Source organism: Erithacus rubecula, assembly GCF_903797595.1.
Source record: "Erithacus rubecula genome assembly, chromosome: 8".
Taxonomy (NCBI): domain Eukaryota; kingdom Metazoa; phylum Chordata; class Aves; order Passeriformes; family Muscicapidae; genus Erithacus; species Erithacus rubecula.
In genome coordinates this window covers 12,166,789-12,191,296 of record NC_136659.1, presented here as the reverse complement: position 1 = coordinate 12,191,296, position 24,508 = coordinate 12,166,789, and the positions used below count along the sequence as shown (strand labels likewise).

The 24,508-nt window shown below is 38.9% G+C and overlaps 2 protein-coding genes across 7 annotated transcripts in view; one reads left to right on the top strand and one right to left on the bottom strand.

Annotated features, from left to right (window-relative positions):
* Positions 1–1,637: 1,637 nt before the first annotated feature.
* On the bottom strand, positions 1,638–10,118 carry MDH1B (malate dehydrogenase 1B). Of its 4 annotated transcripts, none has more exons than XM_079311515.1 (9): positions 10,014–10,118; positions 9,492–9,604; positions 8,408–8,542; positions 8,116–8,258; positions 6,944–7,446; positions 5,880–6,021; positions 4,763–4,923; positions 3,520–3,659; positions 1,638–2,840 (listed from the first exon to the last, which is right to left on the bottom strand). In XM_079311515.1, exons 1-9 carry the CDS (start codon positions 10,033–10,035, stop codon positions 2,784–2,786), a joined length of 1,416 nt encoding a protein of 471 aa, XP_079167641.1. In that variant the 5' UTR covers positions 10,036–10,118; the 3' UTR covers positions 1,638–2,783. The 4 variants fall into 4 exon arrangements, with proteins under 4 accessions (XP_079167641.1, XP_079167642.1, XP_079167643.1 ...); XM_079311516.1 differs by having other exon boundaries at positions 8,408–8,539; XM_079311517.1 differs by lacking the exon at positions 10,014–10,118 and adding an exon at positions 9,605–9,855 and having other exon boundaries at positions 9,492–9,528.
* FASTKD2 (FAST kinase domains 2) overlaps positions 10,112–24,508 on the top strand; it is a 271,660-nt gene continuing 257,263 nt past the window's right edge. Inside the window, exons 1-12 of one of the 3 annotated variants that reach the window (XM_079311494.1) lie at positions 10,112–10,189; positions 10,818–11,587; positions 11,983–12,086; positions 13,496–13,604; positions 14,937–15,060; positions 16,170–16,309; positions 16,595–16,767; positions 17,154–17,317; positions 17,794–18,012; positions 18,903–18,987; positions 19,991–20,105; positions 20,569–20,707. In XM_079311494.1, coding sequence (XP_079167620.1) covers positions 10,928–11,587; positions 11,983–12,086; positions 13,496–13,604; positions 14,937–15,060; positions 16,170–16,309; positions 16,595–16,767; positions 17,154–17,317; positions 17,794–18,012; positions 18,903–18,987; positions 19,991–20,105; positions 20,569–20,676 — 2,001 coding nt within the window. In that variant the 5' untranslated portion in view covers positions 10,112–10,189; positions 10,818–10,927 and the 3' untranslated portion in view covers positions 20,677–20,707. Of the gene's footprint in view, positions 10,190–10,224; positions 11,588–11,982; positions 12,087–13,495; positions 13,605–14,936; positions 15,061–16,169; positions 16,310–16,594; positions 16,768–17,153; positions 17,318–17,793; positions 18,013–18,902; positions 18,988–19,990; positions 20,106–20,568; positions 20,711–24,508 lie in introns of those variants that run through there. The other 2 variants (XM_079311492.1, XM_079311493.1) reach the window with 2 other exon arrangements.

Below are 24,508 nucleotides of genomic sequence, written 5' to 3'. Positions count from 1 at the left end.
GAAAATGAGGTAGAAGCTGGCACAGTAATGCAGAAAGCACAGTGTGCTGTAACAAAGAGTTGGGGCAGCTATACAAAGAAGAAAAATAGTAAGCCCTAGTGGTAATGTCCTAGAACAAGAATTGTTCAGACCAACCACAAAGCTCTTCAGTACACCCAAATGCTAGGGTTTATGAGGAATCTATACATTTTTAAGACACATACAATTTAAAGCCCTTTTCCATTAATTTTTCAACAGTTACCATAACATCCAGGCAGTAGGAATCATCAATACTGTGAATATATTGTATACATAACATGACTTAGAGACTCGTGAAAAAATGTGTCCCAGAAATTGCTTATTACTAAAAAACCCAAACTCACTGATGACTAAGTCAATTGCTGTTTTACAGCTGTAACCAACTTTGAATATGTTACCATATTTTAGCTTTCCTATTATTTTTTCCTTTCTTTTTCTCCTAAACAAAAACTAGGAAAAAAAGCTTTTCCATTCACTTATGCTTCCATGAGGAAAGACCTGAATTTTCCTGCAGACCACTAGATGAATCAAGTTAGGATAACTGAGGATACATGAGGCATCCCAAACAGCTTTTTCTTTCTGCTCCCAGCCTCTGAGGTTTTCAGAAGTCAGATATTAACAGCTGTGTCGTGCTGGTGCTTGAACTGCAGTTTGTTTGAACTATCTCCACAGGCAGAATAAAATAATTCAAAGAGTAAGATTGCTAAAGCCTATTCATATAGTAAAAGCCTAAATGTAAATACACATTAGAGAAGCTAACTTTTCTATCTTGAAGAAGGAATCACAGAAAAAACAGGTAGTTTGTAGAGACTACTAGTAGCATCCCCCCCTGCTATTTTCTCCTGAGACCTCTGTCTCCAGATGCCCCTCAAAAACTCAGCCAATCTTGTGTACATACACTATTGGAAACTGATTTCCTGGAGATCACTTCCTCATGAAATGAATGGTTCCTAATCCCTCTCTCCAAGACTTTTTACACTTATCTCTACAATTTCCATGTGAACCCTTTCATGAAGATACTTAACATAACATCCCAGTTCCTCCAAATGCTGCTTCTCCCCTATACACTTTACATAGAACCCCACATTCTTCCAGACTCCTTGAGATTTCTGAGCTCCTCTTTCTAAGACGACATCCCTCCTAGTCCTGTCCTAATCAGCCAGTAACTTCTCTTGGTTTCCTCATATAAGAAGTCAACTGCTATTCAGAGCTTGAACTTCCATTTGAACAGAAATAATGAATTTATTGCAACTATATGTAACTGATTCAAAGAACAGGAAGCTTTCTATTTTGTTTTAAACATATCTAAGAGTTAGCAAGTACCGTAACTTTCCATTAACACAATCTCCATCATTTGAGACACCAAAGATGCAAGTAAAATTAGTTCCTCAACAATTCTGTTTAAACAAGAAATTAATTATTTTTGACTTACATGAGTATTCACTTGCAACTCTTGAAATAAGTAAGAAAAACATGGAAACAAAGATGAACTTATCACTAAGGAGATGTAGGAGATGTTGTGTTAAAAATCAATTTTGCCTAAGAAGATATTTTATTAGAAAAGTACTGTGTTTCAGTACCCCTGAAAAAAAAAAAAATTGGAATTATAAAACTTCTACTCTGTATGTGACAGTCCTGCTCCAAATTTTCATATTAACATTATAGGCATTAAACCATGTTTTTGCAACAGTTTGTTGGTCTGAAGAAATAAGTGGATGGATGCAAATGAAATCCTTGTCTCATTAAAATCAGTAGGAATTTTACTTTGGTCTAGAGGTCAAAAATGTTACATTTACACTGATTTTGAATTATTTTTCCACCTAGAGATTTCCCAGAGTTTTTTTAACGAGGAAAATACTGAAAAAGTTACAGCAATGCTTAGATTTTCTTTCTAGTTTGCTCTTTTGAGCAATGGAAACCTTATTTTAACATGGGAATTTCCAGCATTTTTTCTTCCAGACAACTCTGGCTAAAGTGACTGAGCAGGCAAGGTTTCCATTTCTGAAAAAAAAAAGCATAAACACGAGATATTTTTATTAACCTCCTAAAATACTCCCACATGCAAGGAGATGAAGCAGGGCATTTTGGGAAGAGTTGAACACCTGGTACTGATGTCACAAGAGAAGGCCACAACTAAGCACATCACTGCTAGCAGTGGGAAGGCCTCTGCTTAGCATTTAATGCTGACACAAGAGGAACAGGACAGCTCTATAGAACAGCAGTGCTGTACAAGTAGAGAGTAGACAGGGAAGGACACTCTTACCTAACTGGGAATTCCCTCTCTGGGTTAAACAAGGTCATGATGAGACAAGTAATTAAATTCTGCATTCATCAAGAATATCTTATTGCGTCTGTAGTCTTTTCCCAAAAAACAGGCATGGAAAACCAAAAGGCTTTGTGCTCAGTAGAGGCTCTGGACATCTAACCCCAAATAGTTTCCCCATTCTCCAGCCTATCCCTAATGCAGAAGAACAGCTTATGGTAGATAAAGGGTTGATATTAAAGTACTGGGAAGAATCTGAAGGAAGGGAGAAAGAAAAACTAGAGAAAAGGTCTGTAGGAATGAAAATTTGAAAGAGATGGTGAGAACATTAGAAAAGTGCAGGAATTTCACAACCTGAGAATAGAGAAAAAATGAAAAAAACAAAACTAAAATATGCTTTAGTATTCATCTGTTCTTATTTTGACAAATGAGGACAGACAACTTGAAAAGCAAATTCAATAGAAAAGGCAGCAGAGAAACACTTGGGAGAAGATGTGGAGTTTTATTCCGCTTCATATGGATGCATTTCATTTATTTCCTTTAGTCCAACAAGCTTCTCCTAAATGGAAGAAAAAGCACTTTTAATACCACTCATTCTTTTAATCTGCTTTAATATCTAGCACAAACTCAAAATATGTTAAAACAGAGTAATTCTTACACATTACTAGTATGACTGAAGATCACAAAATCTGATCAAAACTGGAATGTAGAGTTTGGGACCTGTCTTTTTAAATATTTCAATAGTACAAATAAACTATTTTTGTCTCACTAAGTGACAAGTTCATGATGAAAATAGTGCCCAGTGATTTAGTATTTTCTGAAAAATCCCTAATTCTAGTAAGGTCTGGTCCTCATTCATGCAGGTTCACAGACATAAAAATGCCAAAAGATATGTCTTCTAACATAGAAATACTCTGAATACCACACAAGCAAAATCAACATAGAATATAGAAACATTAAATGAAAGGCAATATTTCTGTTTTGCAAAAACCCTGCAGGACTTTGGAATGCAAATTCTACATGTGACCTTATTTTATCATCTCCTTTTTGGGCAGAAGAACAGTTGTCTGCTCATTTCAATACACAAATACTACCTTACACTTATAAATACCTAGTCTTTACCATTCCTAGGTGCACGTGTGTACATCTAACACTTACAGGTCTCAGTTTCCAAAGCTGTATCGCAATGTGCCCATAGGTGGCAGAATGGGCATACACGAGACTCAAGAAACCCTCACCTGAACCAGCTCGTGCGACAACCGTTCCAGAACTTTTTCAGTCGTTTCACTAATTTCTAATTCTGTCACGACTTCCCAGTTACCATTCTGAAACCTCACTGGCATAGAGCAGATAATTCCTTCAGGAATGCAAAACTGACCTGAAGAAGAGGGGAAAAAAATGAAAAAACTTTATTTCTCACCAGTATCAACATTAAGTCCTATAGATGTGCAAAAGTCTCCAACTGTAAGATCTCATTATAAATGGAGACTGCCTTTTTCAATCTACAGTTCAAAAAAGAATGTCCCTTTAACTTCATACTTCAGTGAGATGTGCATGAATCATAGCATCAGATGGGTTTGGGCTGCAAGGGACCCTTAAAGGTCTCTAGTTCAAGCCTCCTGGCATGGGCAGGGACATCTTCAAATGTGACTGAATGTACCTTGAATGTTTCCAGGGTAGAGGCATCTCCCACCTCTCTGAGCAGCCTGTTACAGTGTCTTACCACATTTACTGTAAAAAAGCTTAATTATATCTAATCTACATTGACCCTCCTTCACTTTAAATCCATTACCCCTTGTCCTCTTGCAACAGGTCCTGCTAAAACATTTGTCCTCATCTTTCTTATAAGACCTTTCAAGCACTAGAAGGAGCTATAAGTTCTCTCCAGAGCCTCTTCTTCCCCAGGTTAAACAACCTCAGCTCTTTCCATTGAGGTTTCATTACTCCATAACATATTCATATTCATATTTCATAACATATGTTTTCATAAGAGAGGCATTCATCCCTGTGATCATTTTGTGTGGCCCTCCTCTGGACCATCTCCAACAGGTTTCTTTCCTGTGCTGTAATAACACAATTGCTGTATCAGTTGTACATCTTAAACGGGGAAAATAATTTATTTCATAAGGGTTAAATGGCTGCTGTGAAACATTTTGTTTATTATTACATAACTACACAAGAGGAATACACTTTCATAGCCCAGGCTCTAAGAATTATAAAGAGTTCTTGCACACAACACATACATCAGAAAAGCATTTAAACTAAAAAAATAAGAGATCATCTGCAAAAAAAACCATTATTAACCTAAGAGATGCCTGTAAAAAGCGAGCATTATCACAAGCTCTGTTAGATTTGGAAGTTCTTATGATGAAACAAACTCTTAGCCCCACATGATTTGTTTTACAAGCTTTTATTCAATGAAAAAGCTATTATATGCAGGGCAAAGCTACAAGAGAACATGTGAAACAAAACTAGCTTTACCTTCACTAAGTATTCCCAGAGAAATGATCTCCTCAGGAGAGCCATGGTACCAGTACCGCAGTACCGTGGCTACCGCATGAGCCGGTAACATTGCTGCACAACGCGACACCCGGGAACTCAGGGTACTCTGTGCAGACAGGAGTTCTGAATGGATCCACTCACTAACAACAAAAATAGGGACAAAAAAGGAATGCAAAACTAAGATGACTGCAGGAAGAGTAGTTTCCTAGAGAAAAAAAATAACTAAGCCTGAGAAAGGAAATAGTCAAAACTTACTCAAACTTCACTGCTGAAAGCAAGACATTTTTACAGACATAAAAAAAAAGGTCTAACAAAATGTAGCTTAGAAAGTAACAAGTCCTACTTGGCTATGGAAGTTAGGTAATTTCCTCAAGTCATAACCTATATTGTTTTTGTAATTTATATTTGATACGCAATTTATATATTACTGTCTTACGTAAGAACCCAGCCATAAACCAATTGGCCTGTGTGAGGCTGAGTACAAGTCTAGAACACAGAAATGTCTGCTCTCAGTAAATGCTAACTCTAGACCAGAGTGGGAGCTCCAGAAACCCAGGCCTGGGTGTAGTCACATCTGCTGCCCTCTCATTGCACTCACTCTTTCTCTGCTACTGTTCTTTCCACAGGAAGCTATCTAGCTGCCAGGTATCCTTTTCACATATATTAACAAATCATCTGTTTTGGGAAACTGACATTAGTGTGCTCAGGGCTATTCCATGTAATTCAGGTACCGATATCTATTTAATACTAATTCAAAGTTCCTTCATGCAAACTAGGCATCTAAGTCACCATCTTGAATCCCACACTTCTTATAAACTGCTCATGATATAAGAGAAACCCACTCAAAATGTAGGAAAGATACAGTCTTAAAAAGAGTTGGCAGGAGAGTCAGAACTATTCACAGCACTAGGAACTACCCAACTTCTTTTGCAGATGGAATATCTCAACTTGTGTTTTCCTTTATGTACAGTGCCAATTAGTAAAGACAAATCTTGAAAACAAAAACCTTTCTTGATGTTTTATTACATGACTCAGATAAACATGGATTAAAAGCAGTTGTTTAATTTTACTTGAAAGAAATAAATCTGTACTGTACCTATCATAAATCATATTCAACAAAGGACGTTGAAAATTAGGAGGGCCCCGAATAGCACAGTCATATCCATAAAGTTTTGCATGTGACAAATCGATGTAGTTAGACCCAGTAATATTGCCCCAAACAATCACATCCTTTACTCCTGTAAAAAAGGAGAGACAAATAATTTCAGAAAAATGGGCTTCAGAAATCCTTTCCAAAATGAATTATTCAAATCTGTGCCTTGTCTTGCTAGCAGAAATTTTTGATCTGAAAAATGCAACCAAATTATCCGTAACATACAAAACCTAATCACAAGCTGAAAAAGGAGCTATAATTTATATCATGTCATTGTAAACAATAGACAAAATCTAGTAAATATGTAACTCTTAAAACAGTAACAAATAATATTGCAAACATAAATCCTGTAAAAACATATATATAAACAATAAAAAAAATCATTAAAATAATAAAAACTACCTGCTTTGGTGCAAAAGGATTTTCTCAAATAACCTGCTGATAGGCTATTCAGCCTATTAACTTGCTTATTTCTATTTTTTTAGGCTCCAAAATATCTAGAGCTGTCATCAATGACCAATTCTATCCAGGAAACACAGAATCCTGATGCCAAGCAGCATGTCAGAACACACCTTAGCTATGTAGTGCAGAAATGTGCAAATATAACGAAGCTATAACAATTGACCTGAAAACGAAAGTTAATTAACCTCAAAATAATACTACAACACAGTTCTAGTTTACTCTCATTATCTGCACAGCAGTATGTTGTCATGTTTATTCACAGCTCCAAAGTAACAATGCACTACATAGTGCAAATGCAGTCTTGAAGTCCTAGTTCCCAATCTCCAAAACAAGTGCCTTCCTTAGCATATTTCCAGCATGAAATACACATCAGAGTGGTAGGGCTGCATCTCAGAGCAAGCAAAAGACACTCTGGCATTCTGAACAGCCAAGAAATCCAGTGGGCGCACCGCTGTGCATTTCTGCATGCACATCACTGTGTTCTGGAATGTAATATGTACTCCTAAAGGTGAGCTGAATTCGCCAAATGCTACACAAACATTCACCTGCTGTATTTGTATTCAGCTTCCTGGCCAGCATGGCTTTAGCTGCACTTTCCCAGGATGTGGCAACGGCAATGATATTTTCAGGCCTAATGGATGGGCCATATGTCCTTAACATCGTTGCCTTAAGGTTTGCAAAGGTTTTTCCCGATGAAACAACTTTGACCTCACTCTTGGCATTCCTCTCAATCAAGGGAGCATACACTTGGCAGATCTCACTCACTTCTCTGATGTAGTTCTCAAGGGATTGGACTTCAAGGTTTAAGAGGACATCATCAAGAACAATGATAACATCAGCATCAATAAAAGCCTGATCTAATTCAGTGTGCTCTGAAATGCTGCGGAGAAGAGGGAACGCCATGTCTTCAGCTTCCATTACAACACCGCAAAGAATTTCCTTAAACTGGTCAGTGTCAAGCAAATGGATACTGATTTCTGTGGTCATCCCAAACACTTCTCCATTTGCCAACAGAGGGATCAGATGATAACAGATTGGAACTGATGCACTGGCAAGAGAGGATGCAGAAAAGTTACAGTTAACAATGAACTACTGTTTGTTTGGAAATATTACATAAATACAAAGGTGTTTATTTAGTACTTGATTACATTTAAAGGTACCATTAGCTTGGATCCTTTACTGCTCTTTTTGTCATTTTAACAAGTTAAGAATTAAAACAGTTGGGTCATCCTCTCATTTGAACGCTTCTCCATCCTGTGCATTTCAGTCATTATCATCACTCAAAAATTTATGTCTTCATAGAACCACAGTTTTTCAGGGTGCTCTCTTAGGACAACTAGAAATACAGGGATTTCTAAAAGCAATGCTGCCAGAGACTTTATGTACTCTATTATTTCCAACAACATTTAATGCAAGATAATTGCGCTATAAAATTTCTAGCTTATTTTGTAAATATTTGCTTTTCCCAAAACTGGTCTGAGGTCTAAATTATGCCTGTTCATACCCCTCATTTGAACTGGTGCAAAACATAACAAAACCACAAATTATTTCTAAGTTATATACTAATTGCTCATAGTGAGTGGTGCAGAATACAAGGCAAATCATCAAATTACAGGGATTTGTGCTTAACTTCAAATGGTTACACCTGTTATATGTGATAGGAAACAGTGCATTCTTCTGAACAGAGTAAAAGTTCACAGACACTCTTCACACTCACCCAGTGATCCAGATCTGCATAGGCTTGATAAGACTTTTAATCTCTTCATCCTCTTTTACAATTTCAAGATGTGCCTGCAGGTTCTCCTCAGCAATGTTTAACATTTCCTCACTCAGCATCATTGAAGTGATGCCGTAATATTGCTAAGAACAAAAAGGATGATCTCTAATCAAATGGTAGTCCAAACCCACCAAGTTAACATTAACAGTAGTTTTATTTTACATTTTAAGGAGGAAAAAGTAACAACAATGTTGCAAAACATGGGCTTACAGTATTAAAGGCAGCTTATTACCTGAGCATATTCCAGAAAATCATTAAGTCCTCCCAGAAGCTGACCCTTCCCTCCACGATCCAACAGTTCTCTCCAGATGATAGGACTGTGTCTGTGCTCCCATCCATTTTTTTCACAAATGTCATGGAGCCACTGCTGATGTAAACATCCCCACCAGATGTTTTAATAAGTCACATTTGATAACATTTAAATATTACAGCTACATGGATTCTTACTATTTCATCTCAAGATATAATAAAAAGGTGCTTCAGAATTTGTGTACCAGTAAGTACAACATGAGGGAATAACACAAAGCAAGATATGGTGATACAGTGGCATAGCTCAGCTCAAGGTCCTGATTTCACTTAGTTGTCTCAGTGGTACAGAAAACAGCAATGTTGTGAAGCAGCGAGTAATTTCAGGATTCTTACTCAGCCACAGAAGGCAAGTAAGGTTAATTGCTTTTCACCTAACTGTTCAAGTTATTTGGTGGAGGTGTCAAGCAAAATATACAAGAGAATGAATACCACAGTACTGCCTACCTCGTGGAGTAAGATTGCATTTTTTTTTTCAGAGCTTTATAGGCAGCATGTCTACAGCATAAGTACTCAGATAGGCGCATCCACACACTAAACAAATATGTGATATTTAACTTCATACTTCTGCTATAATTCAAAGCCCTTGAATGCCACAAAGGCTCTTGACAAGTAACAGCTCTGAAGGTATATGTAATCACAGTGAGCAAAAGATTTATAGGCTGAGCAGCCATTTATACTTAAAAAAAGAAAAACAAACAAAAACAAACAAAAAAAAAACCAAACCAGAAAATAAAGCAAGCAAAACCACCTTGAACTTTCTCTTGACATAGTACAGCTTTAGGCTGGTCCACACTTTGTGTCCATCTTCTGTGGTATAACTCAGATGTCAGTTGCTCAAAACATAGTAACATTTCCTCTGACTGGCTCTCATAGCCAAAGCTGCTTCTGCAGCACCTCTATCCATATAGCAAACCATTAATAGAAGACACGAAGAGCCGTACTACAGGTTAGCACATTTATTGGTTTGTAGAGCACTGGGGCACCTACCAGCGACTTAAGTCCCTTACCTCCCACTTGTCAGGGTGCTGAGTAATCTTGTGAACCCTGAAGTCGGGTAAGTTGGTTTGGAGATAGTCAGCCAGGAGTTCAGCCTTGGCATAGTAAGGGCAGTTTGCCTTACCTGTGAACATAACAACAGCAGCACAATAATGATTTTTTCATTCACTGATAAGGGTTTAAAGGACCAAATGCTGTTAACGTGAGCCGGCTAAGGAAGCCGGCAGCTGAACCAGACTCCATAGCCAGCGTCCAAGGGGACGAGGAGGCCTCTCCTGGGGGGACAGCAGCAGAGAGGCTGACGCCTCCCCCCGGGATGAGGGGGAACGCTGACCCGGGACCGGCCGGGCTGCGCGCCGTGCAGAGAGGGGCGACTGCTGCCAAGCTCGGCTCCCGGTACAAAGTGCCAGCGCCGGGGCTGCCCGCCCTGGTCCCGGTACAAGGTGCCGGCGCTGAGGCTGTCCCTGCCGGGTCCCGGTACAAGGTGCCGCTGCCGCCGGCGCTGCCCCGCCCGGTCCCGGGTCCCCCCTCACCCGCCACCACGAACTTGGCCATGCGCGCGCCGCCCTCCAACGGCCGCTTTGGCGTTGCTCAGCAACGCGCCGCGCGCCGGGGTGGTTTGTCCCTCGGCAGGCGCCGTCCTTGTCGCGCGGGCCGCCGGGAACTCGCGGCGCTGCGGGCCCGGTGTGGCTGCGGCTCCGCGTGCGAGGTAACAGCGGCCGCCGGGACCCCCGGCCCGGCCCTGCCCTGCCCGGCTCTGACCGGCCGGCGCCATCCCCGCCATCCCCTCCGTTCCTCCCGCGTGCTCCGAGCCGCTGCGGAGCCGCCGAAAGACCTCTGTCCCCGTGTACTGTCCCGCCCTGCTGGGCAGCGCTCCCAGGGCCACCGGGAAGTGATCCCGGAACCCAGCGGCTTCTCCCCGGGAGAGCGAGCCCCCGCGGGTGTGCTGTGAAGGCGCTTTCCCTGGGATGGCGGGCAGGCTGGGACAGGCTGGCGGGCGGGATCCCGTTACCCGCTGCTGAAGGTCTGCGGGGACTCTCCAGAGCCTTGTCGGGAGACGCGTGTGCCTGGGGAAACGTCCTTTAGGAAACGACTCTGCTTCCTGGCAGAGCTCTCAGAGCAGCGAGGAGCAAGCAAGCGTTGATGTCCGGGCTGTCCTTCTACTGAGATACTTGACTGAAATATAGGAGACCAAATAAGAGTCTCTCTGCAAATAATATTCCCGGGATTTTTTACCAAATACTCTCCCTTCCTGTAAAACTGCGCAGATTTGACAGTTGAAACTGGGGGAATTTAAAGTCTGGTAACTAATCCATAATTTTCAATTGTTTTTACAGATGAGTGATCTTGTGCAATTTTCCAGAACTGTTTCCACTGAATGTAGGATGTCATCGGATCCCTTACTTTGAGTTGGCGTTTCAAATCTATTCATGAGATATTAGCAGAAATGAATAATAAAATAACTTACTTGTTAAATACTGTTAGATGCATACATAGGTACAGTTCTGTGCTCACTCCTAAATCTTCAGCCACAACAAGAAAACACATTTTATGGACTGGCAGATACAGGGATCCCTTAGCAAATGTGAACTTCGGGAAATTACTTTTAAATATTTTGCCTTCTCTGCATGGATCATCTCTTCGATCTCTATCTCAAAAGACAGGTGTTTATAGCACAGGTGCAGAGGCTTTGCTGAGCGAGAAGGCTTCCCAGAGCTCCTTGGAAGTTGAAAAGTTGGATGATGCGGGGAGCTTTGAGCAGAAGCTGGAAGGGGATCATAGTGACCCGTTCTTCACCAGTCTGCGGAAGTGCACCTGTCCTTGTGATGCGCTGGACTTGGCTTCGGAGGCGGCCGTTTCCATTAAGCACTACACAAACTCTTTAACCATGGCCTGGAGGCTCTTTAAAAACCTGTCGGAAGAGCAGCAGCGCTACGAGAAGCAGCTGATCTTCGATCACCCGGTGTTTGTGAGGCTGTGCCAGCAGCTGCTGCGCGACGCGCGCAGGATGACGCGCGGGGACCTGGTGTTCAGCCTGCACGCCCTGGTCAACCTCGGCGTGCCGCAGAACACGCTGCTCGTCCAGACCTTGGTGAGAGTGTGCCAGGTAAGTATGAAAATCCTTCTCAGTTTGGGCTGAATTACCGGTGGGTGATGCTGGGGAGCTGTGCAGCATCAGGGAGAGTTGGATTACATCCCTGGTTTGGTCTGGTCATGGAGACAGTTCCCATAGTTCATCTGTGTGTGAGAATTTCCCTAACTTTTGAAACCACTGCCTGATTCAGATTCAACAGAGAGGATGAGTCTCAAATATCATTACCCCTTTCAAATCAACTAAGTTTAACTGGTGTGAGACCTTGTTAGCTCTGCAGAATTAAAGCTTGTAAATTGACTTTTGATGGGCAAAAGAAAATGGCAGGTGAAGATTAAGAGTGGTCAGTTTTTCTTTTCTGAAACTTTTACTGGTTTGAAGTAATCTGACATTGTCAAAACTTTTAACAGGAGAAGCTCAATCACCTTGATAACCGATGTATCTCGGTTTTGGCAACTACTTTAGCAGGGATGGAAAAAGACAAGAATGTGAGCGCTCTTCAAGCTGGATTACAGTGAGAAAAATATATCTTTCGTGTGCTTTTCATATTTGAATGTTGTTTGAATTCATGTCTGTTAGAAATCATCAAGGTTATGTCTGCACATAAAATGCATTCTTTGGTTTTAGGATTCAAATGATCACATGAGATAAGAGCTGTGTTAGTAAATTTTGGCACTGTCTTTGCAGTTTCAAGAAGGAGGGCTTCCAGTGGTAAAGGGTGCTAGACTGGTCTGCAGGAGACAGTGCTCTGACTGCAGCTCCACCAGTGTTGCTTTTTATGATATTGATCAAGTCCCTTCACATATCTATCCCTTTTTCTTCTGTATGCAGACAGGAGGTAATGAGACTAAATTACTTAGGGACTTGTCTGATTTTTCATGAGGAAAAACATTGATTAACAGCCTGGAAATATTTTCTTAAAGTTCAGTAAGTGGAAATTCAGATGAAGACTAGTTGTGTCCAGCAAATCCCTGTGTAGTGATTTATCAGAATAACTTATTTGGCTTTTTTTCTGGGCCCATGTGATTTATGTGTGTAAGCAATCTCTCACTCCCACAAGATTGATTTTACTGAAGCTGTCACAGAACTTGCCATGGATTAGTACTTTTGACCCTGTACCACATTTTGCTTTGAGAAAGTGGATGTGATACCCAAAAAGCAGGTTCTCCTGGAAGCACACGTACACAGTTCTTGAAAGTTGATGGAAAGCAGGAGTCCTGTATACAGTTTTCTGTCCTGGTGTCAGGAGCTCTGGCCCGTTTGTAGGGATGAATTTCAGACCAGTGCACTGCCTTAGAAAGTGACACTTAATATTTTTGTAGGTATGTTTACCTATTTAAGGGTGGTTCAGACATAACAATTACAATGCCACCCACTGAGTCAGAAAAGGATGTGCTAGGAGTGCACCTGCATCTTGTGCGCATGATCTCTGTGTTATCTCCTTCTGTTCAGCCCACAGCACTCTTTGTTTGCTTTTATTCCTCACTCACATCCAGTTGTTGTCTGTGTCTGTTCATGAGTTTCCTGTCTGTTTCAGAACTTGTCTGCACATCAGTGATTTAAAGATAGAAATGAACAATTTTCTTTTTCTGCTGAAGGATGTTAATTCCTTGAGGCTTAAGAGCATTCATATTTGCACTGTCACATGTGCAGTCTGGTCAGGTGCCCCTGCTATTAAGTACCAGTATCAGTGACAACATTCATCTATCAGGATTAAGGAAGCATTTATATTTGTTTCCATGTGTAAAATATGGGTGTTGCAGCTATGTAATGCAGAGTTATATCAGCATTTCAAAAAAGGAAGATGGGAGAGGAGCAGGGAATTACAGCTTTAAGTTGGGAGGTACATCAGTGAAGAAGAATGAGGGTACTTACCCATTTCTGCTGAAATGAAGAGAGCTCTTGTGTGTGTTTCTCCATCAGGTTACTAGTGGAGCAGCGCATTTCAAGTATCAGAGACATCTTTATTCTGCAAAACCTGATGAGATGCCTGGGAAAAGATGCACCAGTTTTTCTGAAAAAGAAATTAGAGGTAAAGTTAGCTGAAAGCTCTCATTTTTACTCCCACAAAGCCTGTCCTCTTGCATAATTTATAAATTGTGTATGGTTCTTTGCAGACACTGAAAGAGAAAATGTAATAAAAAAGAACTGTATTTGCTATATGCATCATAGTCCTGCTATATCTGTAGGAAGAACTTATGTTTAGAGGCTGGTAACAAAAGGAATTGAGGCAGTAAAACAGCAATACCTCACCTCTTTGGGTCGGCCACATGGTGTTTCAAAGAAGTGCTTGCAGGCTGTTTCCTGATTCCCTTGCCCAGCCTGTGCCTGAAGATGAGGTGACAGAAAACTGTGGTGGGGCTGTGTCCAGTAATTGTACAGGGCAGGAGGACTGGTGGGAGTGAGAGCCAGAGCTCCCCAAGCTCATGGTCTTGTTTTCCTGTGTATGTGATAGGTCCCCTGGCAAGTACAATGGCTGGGAGCAGGCTGCAGGTTTTATGGCAGGGTGTTCTGGGTTTTGTCCCCTGATTTAAAAACCCTTTTGGAAAACTTCTTTCAAACAGGACCTGCTAGTGTTTTCATCACATAACTGAAGGGCTCTGATGTTAGAGGTTTTAATAGCATTTGTGAAACATCATAAAACTGAGAGGAAAATAACATTTGCACTTGTTAACTAAAGGGAGCACTTAATTTTCTGAGCCCACAGGCTGCTATTTTTTTCCAGGGCAATTTCTGATCATAGATGCATTTTGTATTTAACCTCTTATATGTATACTGTATTTTAACAGCCAGTATAGTTTGTAGTTTCATTTTTTCTGTCATTTATATCAGTCTAATGATGACTTTGATAAATGAAATCTCCTTTCTGGCTTCAGAGCTGATCTTCTCTGCCTCAGTCCACGTTTGTAGCTGGGTGTTTGTATAAAATATAGGTCACTCACATACTGTTGAATCAATTTGGAGGCTTACAGCTTTCATGCATGTCAAAACCATAATTGGACTACTATGAACATTTAAGTTAACTATATTTCATTTCTGCTACTTTCTTAAGAGTTGGTAGAAGATGTGTATTCATAGTATTTGGAAGTGACCTTTACTGAGACTTTTTTCTTTTAAAATAACCATATAAAGGCAAATTGCTGGAATCTTGTATAGTGACACTTTTCTGGAGCACTTGACCTGCTATAACTGTGTATTAAGAAATTGACAGTAGTTATTATATGCTTTTACTGTTTTTTGCTTTTTCTTTCATATAAATCTGAACTAAGGACTTTGGGAAAGTTTTGGTGATAATGTCTTCACCAGAAAGCAATGATAATGTACCTGAAGAATGAAGGATTTAATAAACTCTGGTTCACTTTAGATGGCAGTTGTGAGAGAAATAGATGGTTTGACTTTTCCGAACGCTCTGCGTATGTTTTTGGCTCTTGCTGCAATGAATTATTGTTCCCTTCCAATCCTGAATCCCTGCAGTAAAAAGATCCAGGGTAAGAAAAAAATATGTTAATTAAATTTCCCTTCCTTATACCAAATTCTTCCTAATTATTGTCTCATCTCCCTTTTCTGACTTCCTTTAAAATTCAGGAAACATCTTTGTTTTATAGGATATTATAGTTATGTGGAGCCATTTGACAAGAAGCAGGACAGAAAATTACTGATCAATAATAAAAGCAAATAGCTCTTGTCATCTCTGCCCTTCTTAACTTTTATCTGAATTACATATTTTTCTTTACATTTTTCTGTACACAGGATTTAAGAAAAATAATTTAATTTTAGCAAGGAAAAGAGATTTCAAATAAAATTTTATAACAAATCTGAATTGGAAATTGACAACTTACAGGATGGATTGGTGACTTAGTGTGATTAGTTGGTAAACTAAAGGGAAAATCGCATTTCCCTGATTACTGGATTTAATTATGGAGTACTGCTTAATAAATAATTAACCTCATGCTGTAGCCCATAAAAATATTAAATGGAAGCTAAACTTTCACCTCTCTCTATACCTTTCCAATACATTGCTTAAGTCTGTGTTGTCAGTATGTGTTGATTCATGCTTAAAATACATAAGAATTTGTGTCTCAAAAAGCATTAAGGTAGCAAAATAGCATTCTTGATAGAAATGACCCAGAAGCATTAAGGCTGCTTGTACAGTCTCTATTTGTCCTGTTTGTTCAGTTATATTAGGACACAATGTCTAATTGCACATCCTGGCTTCTCCTATAGGACTTTCACCACACCCACCACACACGCCTGGTGCCATATCCAGAGGGAGCAGTGACTTTCTTCAGCATTTCTTTAGTGTATGCTGAAAATCAAAAATCCCGGAACAGAAGATATCCTGGGAACACAATCTGCTTACTTATTTTGTTAATTTGTTCCCTTTTGCTGATTATTGTAGCTTGATTCTGGCTCAGTTTGGTTTCTTCTAGTTTCTTAATGTGTTTCAGCTCAGTTGAGCTTTGCCTAGCTAGTCACAGTCTTCCACAGTTTCTTACCATATTTTTCCCTCCTCCATCCCTTACCCAAACTGTTACTACAATGTCTAACAGCTCCCATTGCTTTTTATCATTTTCCCCTCTATGATCTTTTGTTACAGAGAATGTCCATGATGTTCCATTTCGGCAGTTAATTCATATTCTGGAAGCTTGTCACACTCTCCAGTACCGTAATGTAAAACTGTTCTCAGCATTAGCAGACTATGTTAATTCTACTGCCTACCTTTGGGACAAAAGACAGGTACATTTTTGAGGCCAAATAATTTATAGTGGTATTAAGAGAGTATTTGATGCTTTCATATTACCTTTCTTCATGTCTGTGCTTGATCTTTAGTGAACAAATGTTTATGAATACCAGTCTGGTGAAACAGATAGTTACATTTTTAAAATGCTGTTCTATTTATTGATAAGTAAAGAAAAAAAAGTTTTGAAAAAATTTGCTTTCATTAAAATGCATTCTATGAAATCAACAGGTAGGATCAACTTCACCGGTTTTCTTGACTTATAAAACTATCTTTTCTTCTAGATTGCCCTTTTTCTGTCTGCCTGTGAGGTACTTGCTTTTCAGCCTACTGAGTTGCTGGATATTTTTGCTGAGAAGGTGATAGAAGACCCTGATTTCCTTACCTTGAAAAACCTTTTGATTGTTCTTCGAGTGTATTCACGACTCAACCATGTTCCTCGAGTCCAAAAGCATCTGTAGGTTTTCATTTTGAGTGCCTGATAATGTTACATAGTCATTACAGAGTAATGTATGGCAATAGTATTTAATTTTATTTGTGAAAGAGCTCATAATCCTATTTCATTCATGTCTAAGGTAAATTGCTGTGTCTTTTCATATTTTTTTTCTAAATACAATTTTTTTTCTCTAACTGAAAGACTTACTAGGTTCTAGACTGACTAAGCTACTACTGTTGATAGGTAGCTGTATCCTCAATGTAAGAATCAAACACTAATGTTAGATAACACAAAATACAATTATACAAGATAATAAAGATTCTGAGTTATATTTTTGTTTGAAATATTTATTTTATATAGTGTACTTATTTGTGTACTTGGATACTTTTCTTCTCTTTTTGGAAAAGGTTTTTTGAGACTCTTCATAGCTGCTTGAATAAGTGCCTACCTCAGATTTCCAGCATAGAACTGCTGAAGGCAGTGTATTCACTTGGCATCTTAGGATATCTTCCCCACCATGCACTTGATGAGCTGCTGCAAAAGGACAGCAAGGATGAACTTATACTGTCAGGTCAGACCTTACTTTGTCATGTACTTGTTTTAAACAGGATGTCTGCCTGTGTATGTAATTTGTTGTAATTATGTTAAAAGAACACAAGCATGATTAATATTAAATTTGAAGTCCTCAGGACAAAGCTAATATAGTGATAGTGATCTGAATGATCTGGGTCTGCACTAGAGAATCAGTCTTATTGTCTTGGACCCCATGGTAGCAACAGTTTAACAATAGGTGTGCACTTAAATATAGGAAGTCTTAACCTTTGCAAACTAACTTTAGTACCTGGAGTCATGAGTAAAAGTGTGATTTGGAATGTTCTGAGTTAAAATGGACTGGTTTGTAGAAGAATGTGGTTCCCATGGTACCATTTTGTACAGCTAGTAGAGTAGTCAAGTGGAATTTGCTATGCTAGAACAGACTATAACAATAAAATGAAAAATTCTGTGGGATAATATATTGTATGTAATACTTTTTGTATCCTTTTTCAGATGATCTTAAAGAACAAAACACAGCGATGCTTCACTCTGTGAAAACATGTATGGAACTTGACAGCCCTTCTTTCACAAAGCCTGCATTTGTGCTCACTGAGAATTTGTCCTCATTAGTACCTCTTAATCTCAGAAAGGCTCAGAAGGCACTGATAGAACTTCTGGGAGATGAGAACATGTTTCGGCAAAATGTTCGGCTGCCCTACAGATACCACATTGGTATGAAGCACTATTGCTGTCATAGTATTTTAGTATGCATTTATAATCCCCAAAATAATAAGATGGTAATACATTTGCATAGGGTGCAAGTGATTAAAAGTTTAACACGTTGAAGATACAGTCTTTTAACAAATTATGTCATTGATTGGTGAATCTGCTTTTAATGATGCTTCTGTTAAAGTTTTTAAGTCCATTTATAAAAACTTTTATGATTTCTCTTGTTTACAAAACTGCTTTGGACTTTTTTTCAGGTATCAGCAAGGAGATGTTAATTGTACATAAATCCTATGTGGCCACCTTTGAGAGAGTTGACATATTAGTACCAAATCATGTTAAAAACAAAGCCAAACAGCAGCTGCCTTTTTTTTCTCTTTCCTTCTCTTTTGTTCTCTTGTTTCTTCCCTGAAGTTCTGGCTAAGATTTAGGCTCTACTTTCCTTTATGAAATGGGATATTATTTCTTTTGGCTTCTCTTACATTTTGATATTGCCTTTTTTTTTTTTTTTTTTTGCCAGCCATCCAGCTTACCAGTTTTTCAGTAGTAGTAGTAATTTTATTGCTAAATATTTTAATATTTTTATATTTCTAATGAGGAATTGGATTGTGGGAAAATCTGAGTAGGCATGACAGAAGTAGTTTCTTTAAATGATGATTTCACTCCATAAATTTAAATCTGCAGTTTTCAGAAACAAATTTATTTTTTTCTTGAGATGGGCAAGCTATAACTTTATATTCATTGAAGGGAGGGAAAAGCTATCAGTAATAATTCAATTATTAGAGAACAGCAATTAGAAACAGACCAGTGAAGGTGTCATTTAACTTTGGAACAATTAATGGGTTCAAGTGACAATATTAATTTTAACCTCTTTTGTTTTGTTGTTTTGTTTTCAGATTTTGAAATCAGAATGGATTCAGACAAGAAGAAAGTGCTCCCCATAGCTGCAACAGATGATCATCCTGATTCACATGTTCAGAGGTGTCTTTTTTTGACTGTTTATTTTTTCTAGCATGCAAGTTTTTATTTGTATTTATGTAGTATTTATTATGTATCCCATTCAGTTACTTCTTTGATTCACTGATTTGAAAAAGCAAAGTAGATAACTCAGTTGTTATTTGTGCTCACTGGAATATCCAAAAGTTGCCATGACAGTGCAAAGCAACAATTCATCCAGCTTGATACCTTTTTCTAACAAACGCTAACACTTAACATTCCAGAGAAGAAGGCAGCAAACATCACAGTGATCTGATACTCTTGTAATGAAGGCAGATAGCAATTTTTATAAAAGTATTTGTCCAATTAAACATTCAGTTATTCTTTCAAGTCTCAGAAATTTGCATCTCAGTGATATGTTATGGCAGTTAATTCTGCTACTGAAATATAATGTGAATGAAAAGGATCATCATACCCATATTTTAGGTGATTAATCTTGTGTAGAAGACTGACCTCTCAGTTACTGAAGCAGGACATATATCATTTAAGTAATGCTTAAGCAGAATTGGGTAATACTTAACATTGATGTGCTGGATCACTGCACAGCAATGTATTTTGTACAGTTTGCGTTTTGATAAAAGGAGAGCTAGTGAATTGTGTAACAGAAATCAGTGTTCCAAGACATTCAGCTTTCCTCACCCTTCCAAATAGGTTATTATGGGAGGAAGTGACTGATGCTGAATATCATTAGCAAAGGATCAAAGTAAGTGCAGAATCTGTCAAATTAATGGAGAACGTTGAATGATCTATTTCCTTGTCATTGTGGGAAGAGTGGAGATCTAAGTACCTAATTCTGCTGTAGGTATTTGGGTAGATGCTGGTACTTGTGTGAGGCTCATGGAAGAAAAGAGTTGAAATTACTTAAACCTGAAGAAGGAAGAATGACATGTATATTCTGCAGTACTAAAGAACATAATCAAATCATTGTTTTATAGATTATTATTCTGCATTTTTACAGTGAAGTCTTCCCTACTTTCCTTGGTTGCAGGTTGGCTTTTCTGTTTGCTCCTGTGTCTGCCTTCTGTCTGGGTACCACACACCCCCAGGGGAAGCTGGCAATGAAGAAGCGGCATCTGAATAAACTGGGCTATCATGTGATTCTGGTGAGAAGAGCCCTGTTGCTGTCTGCTTCAGTCCTGTTAGCAGCACTGTGATGAGTGTGTTTGGTAGATCAGGCCTTGTTTTACAAAGCATGAAGGTTTACCAGGAATGGTGGGCTTTGTCCAAAGTAATTGTGTTAAGTAGTTGTCCAAGGTAATTGTGTATCATTTCTAGTTAGAGGGTAGTGGTGCTGTCACTAGGGAGAAAAGAGAGAGGAACTCTAAAAGACAATCTACTACTTACCGTTATTGGTAAATAAATTGTTGAGGGATAAAAAATCAAATCACAAATTGCTTTGTACCTGAGAAACCTATGTGTCTTTGGCTTATTTCCTTGGTTTTTATAGACTTAGTGATTCAAGTGAACTTGTTTTCAGTGGCCTTCTCATTGCTGAGTGCTTGGTTTGTAGGACAAGGTAGTTTGGACAATAGAAATAATGTACCCTGTCCTTTTACTTTCTTGCAGATCCAGAACAAGAAGTTTCAGGAAATGAAAAATGAAGATGCAGTTGAGTTTTTGAAAAGAAAAATTTATTCAGAAGATGTTTTCTCTTTTCCTGAAACAACTGTGTAGGATAATAATTAAAATAAACTAAGAGTTTTGCGTCTCCTGGTTTCTCTTTTTCTTGTGTAATTACTGTAAGGATTTTAACAGAAGAGATAAATAGTTTTATATACAACTGCCTGCTCCACCATATTACTGAGTAAGAAAAGTTTGAGAAATGAACACTGTCTGCTGATAGTGGGGCATTTCTTTTGTGAAGTGGGAGCAGATTTTCTTTAGTGGAAGGAAATAATTGATCCAAAAAGCACTGGGACATCTATTGCTGTTACAATGTCTTAATTTAATCTGTACTTTGCTTCCCCTCCTTCATGCCCTTAGTCAAATTTCTCTCTTCTCTTGAGCTGAGCCAGGGAAAAAGATGTAACTGTTTCAAGTGCTGTTGGAACCTGGCCTACAACTAGGCACTAGAAGGATTTCCTCTCAACTATAGTTCTTTATGCAGAACTATATATGGTAAATCAGTAAATAACTAAGTCTAAGTGGTATATTAAAAGATCCAGCCATGTGGAAACTTCCTAAAAAAATCAATCTCACTCAGTTTTCAGAAGTTTAGGCCAGTAATGGTTCTGTTTGCTGTGTGCTTTTTCTTTTGAACCCTTTGCTTCACTGCTACTCTAATAGATTTTGATGCTTCTCACTGCAAGAACACATAGCTGCTGTGTCTGTATAGCTCCATAGCTTATAAAAACTATTAGTAGCTCCAAAGCTATTCAAAGAGGTGTTGCAATACTCAGATTTGTTCATTGCATCCTGTGATGCATCTCCACTGACCTGTTAGGAGTGGTGCAATTGATTATGTTGGCAGAGCTCTAGAACTGCAAAGTAGCTTTGGACCTTTGATAGGAAGAAGCAGAGAGAACTGATATGTTTTTTCTGGTTTTGATAATATGTAACTGACCAAACACATTTTGTTGTTCTGGAGTTGCTGAGGTTGCTAACAGCTTCTTGTTTCTGAGGTGTAATCAGATCTTCACTCATAATTTTGCTATAGCCCAGTCACAGGCCCATGGGCATGAGGGGAAGCAGGGAAACAGCAATACTTTCTACAGTGACTGTGTGCTACCTAACCGTGGTGCCCTTGCTTCACTTGCTAAGCTACAGGCACTCTGTTCTTTGTCTTTCTGAAGTAGCATGGACACATGGTTAAGGTACTACATTGATGATATAAAAAAGGTATTGCAGTAATGAGACAATGTGGAAAGAAACAATATGCTTAGGAAAATTCACTGCCCAAATTTTTGTGGAACATGTAAATAGAATATAGTGCATATTTATGAAGGAACAGTGCAACCAAAGCACTGTGATCACCTCTGGCATAAAAAGCAGAAAGCTATTCAGCATTTCAGTTTCTGAAGTGCAGCACATGCAGAAAAACAGATTTGAGGCAATTGCAAACCTTAACAGCCAGTTAATGCTTTCTTATGCTCTCTGTTTGGATCTTATACTTGAAGGAGGCACTGTTTGTGAGGCAGGCTGGCCACTGCTATTCTGCTGTTCTGGGCTGGACTCATGGTCCCAGCCTGTGCTGGAGGATATCTGAAATATCCTGTGCTGGAGGGCCAGATAGCACACAAAGCTGTGTTTGAGAAAGTACTTGGTGCTGTTCAAGCTGGAAACCTGCAAACCAGCACTGCCCTGCCAGCTGTGGCTCTTGCTTGGGCTGGGGAGCTCCTTCCTCCAGCTGCTCTGAGCTCTTCAGTCAGGTCCTCAGTTGCAGGTATGGAAATTCAGGGATAACACAGGCAGGGGTGCCAGCAGCCTGGATAGAACTAACCACCAGTGGGCACAAAATGGCACAGCATTTAAATTAGCTTATCATTATGTATTCCTTCTTAAACACCCTGTCAGTAGGTAGAAACTTATACAAGCAGTGTGGAAGTGTAGTAGTCTACCATAAGGATCACCTTGATTACTAAAGTTTCTTGCTCTATACTCTCTCAATAATTAAGGTCATCTACAGTGATTCAGAGTTTCAAGCAGTATGTAGCTGCTGCCAGAAACTTCAGAGCTGTGGACTTTTTGGATCTTTACATATGCTCAAAAACTAGTCTGCTGAAAATAAATCCAGATTTTTCAGGTGTCCAATTAATGTAGTAAGGAAGATCTACTCCCCTGTCCTGTGCATTACAATCTATATTTAGAATACCATTCTCCTTTCCTGAATCAGTATTAACATTAGTGGGAGACTCACAATGAAGATCAACAATAATTATTTTGTGTCTGTAATTATGGGGTTTGTCACTGCATGGAATGCTTGGTGTGAAAGGTGCAAAAGCCAAATAGGTACAAAATGGATGATTTTAACTGACCTGTCAGTGAGGCTAACTGGAAATGTGAGCTGTATCTTTTCCTATCATTTTCACAGTCTTCCTGCAGATTCAGGAACATATGTTTCTAACCTTTATTCACACTTGAACACATTGTAAATGCAGTGGATGGAAATTGTATCTCAATGAGGAATGTGAAACAAGAAAGCTGTATATGACTTTATTTCATACAGCCCATGGATACATTCATGGATGTATCTTATGATTGGATGGAACCCAAACATTTGCTGTGATGTTTGTCTGACTGAAGGTATTTCAAGGGTGTATTGAATATGTAGCAAGCCAAGGTTCTCAACTCCATGGGAAATGAAAATAGGTAATTCATTAAGTAAGCTAAATTGCTGAAACAGGGAGGATTTTTAATGAACTGAAGGCTTATTAAAGAAAGTATAGGGCTTAGAGTAATTATATATCTATGACTTAAAGACAGGGGACTCAGCTGCACTAAGCAACCATCATAGAAAGGCACCATATATTATTCCTGGGCCACAAAGAAGTCAGAAAAGCAGAAGCATATCTTCCTTTCATTCTAAGCTATGAAATACTGGACTTCAGTATTTGTCCAGCCAATCTCAAAGAAACAGGTACTGCCTTTTATGATTCCTGGTTTTTACATGCTGCTTGCTGTTAGTCATTAATTCATTCATAAATCTTATCACAAAACAGTAAAATGCCATGGTAAAGCTGCATTATCTCATTATTTTTTCCTTGAGAAAAAAGCAAATACTGTTCATCCTGAGCAATCTCCACATCATCAGAAAGCTATACATACAAAAGGGTGTCAAGGTTAGATCATTATTATATATCACACAATCAAAAAGAAAACATTGAGGGAAGCATTTACAAATATAAGTTATATAGCAAATTTCATAGGCCTGAGGAACCATGTTAAGCATTGCAGGATGTGTGAACAGATCTAAAATGAAAGCAAGAAACAGTCAGAAGATGTGGGCTGCAAAGGTCAGGAAGGTTCTTGCATCAACAAACAATAAACTGAGTGAAATGAAACAAATTTTGTAAAGTAATGCAAAATGAGAACAGTGAGTATTTGGATAAACAAATTTTCCCTATAAACAGCTGGATTTGAAGATGCTGATGATCTGTTCTCTCCAGTTTGTATTTCTTCATGTTTAAAACCACTTTTAAGCCCTAACTCCAGCCTTCTCAGGCTATGAAATATTCTGGCCAATTAGTTCACAATAAATATCAGGAACTTTCTTTAAAAGTTCCACTTTGGTTTCAGTATGATAAAGATATTCATAAGTGACTGGGAAAGAGGGTCTAAAAGCTCATTGCAAGAGTGTAATTTTTGTTAGGAAATCATAATGTAAATAAACTGGATCTTAATTTAAAGACTATTTCTCAGGTATTGAAATAGCTTCTGCATGGACAAGAGGTTGAGTAATGCTTTGTATGCAGTGACCTAGATATGTGGTTCTGGTTAATGGGTAAAGTGAAGAAAATACTAAGACTTCCCTCTAACTGGCTTCCTCGCCCCGCCCCTCTGGTCATTG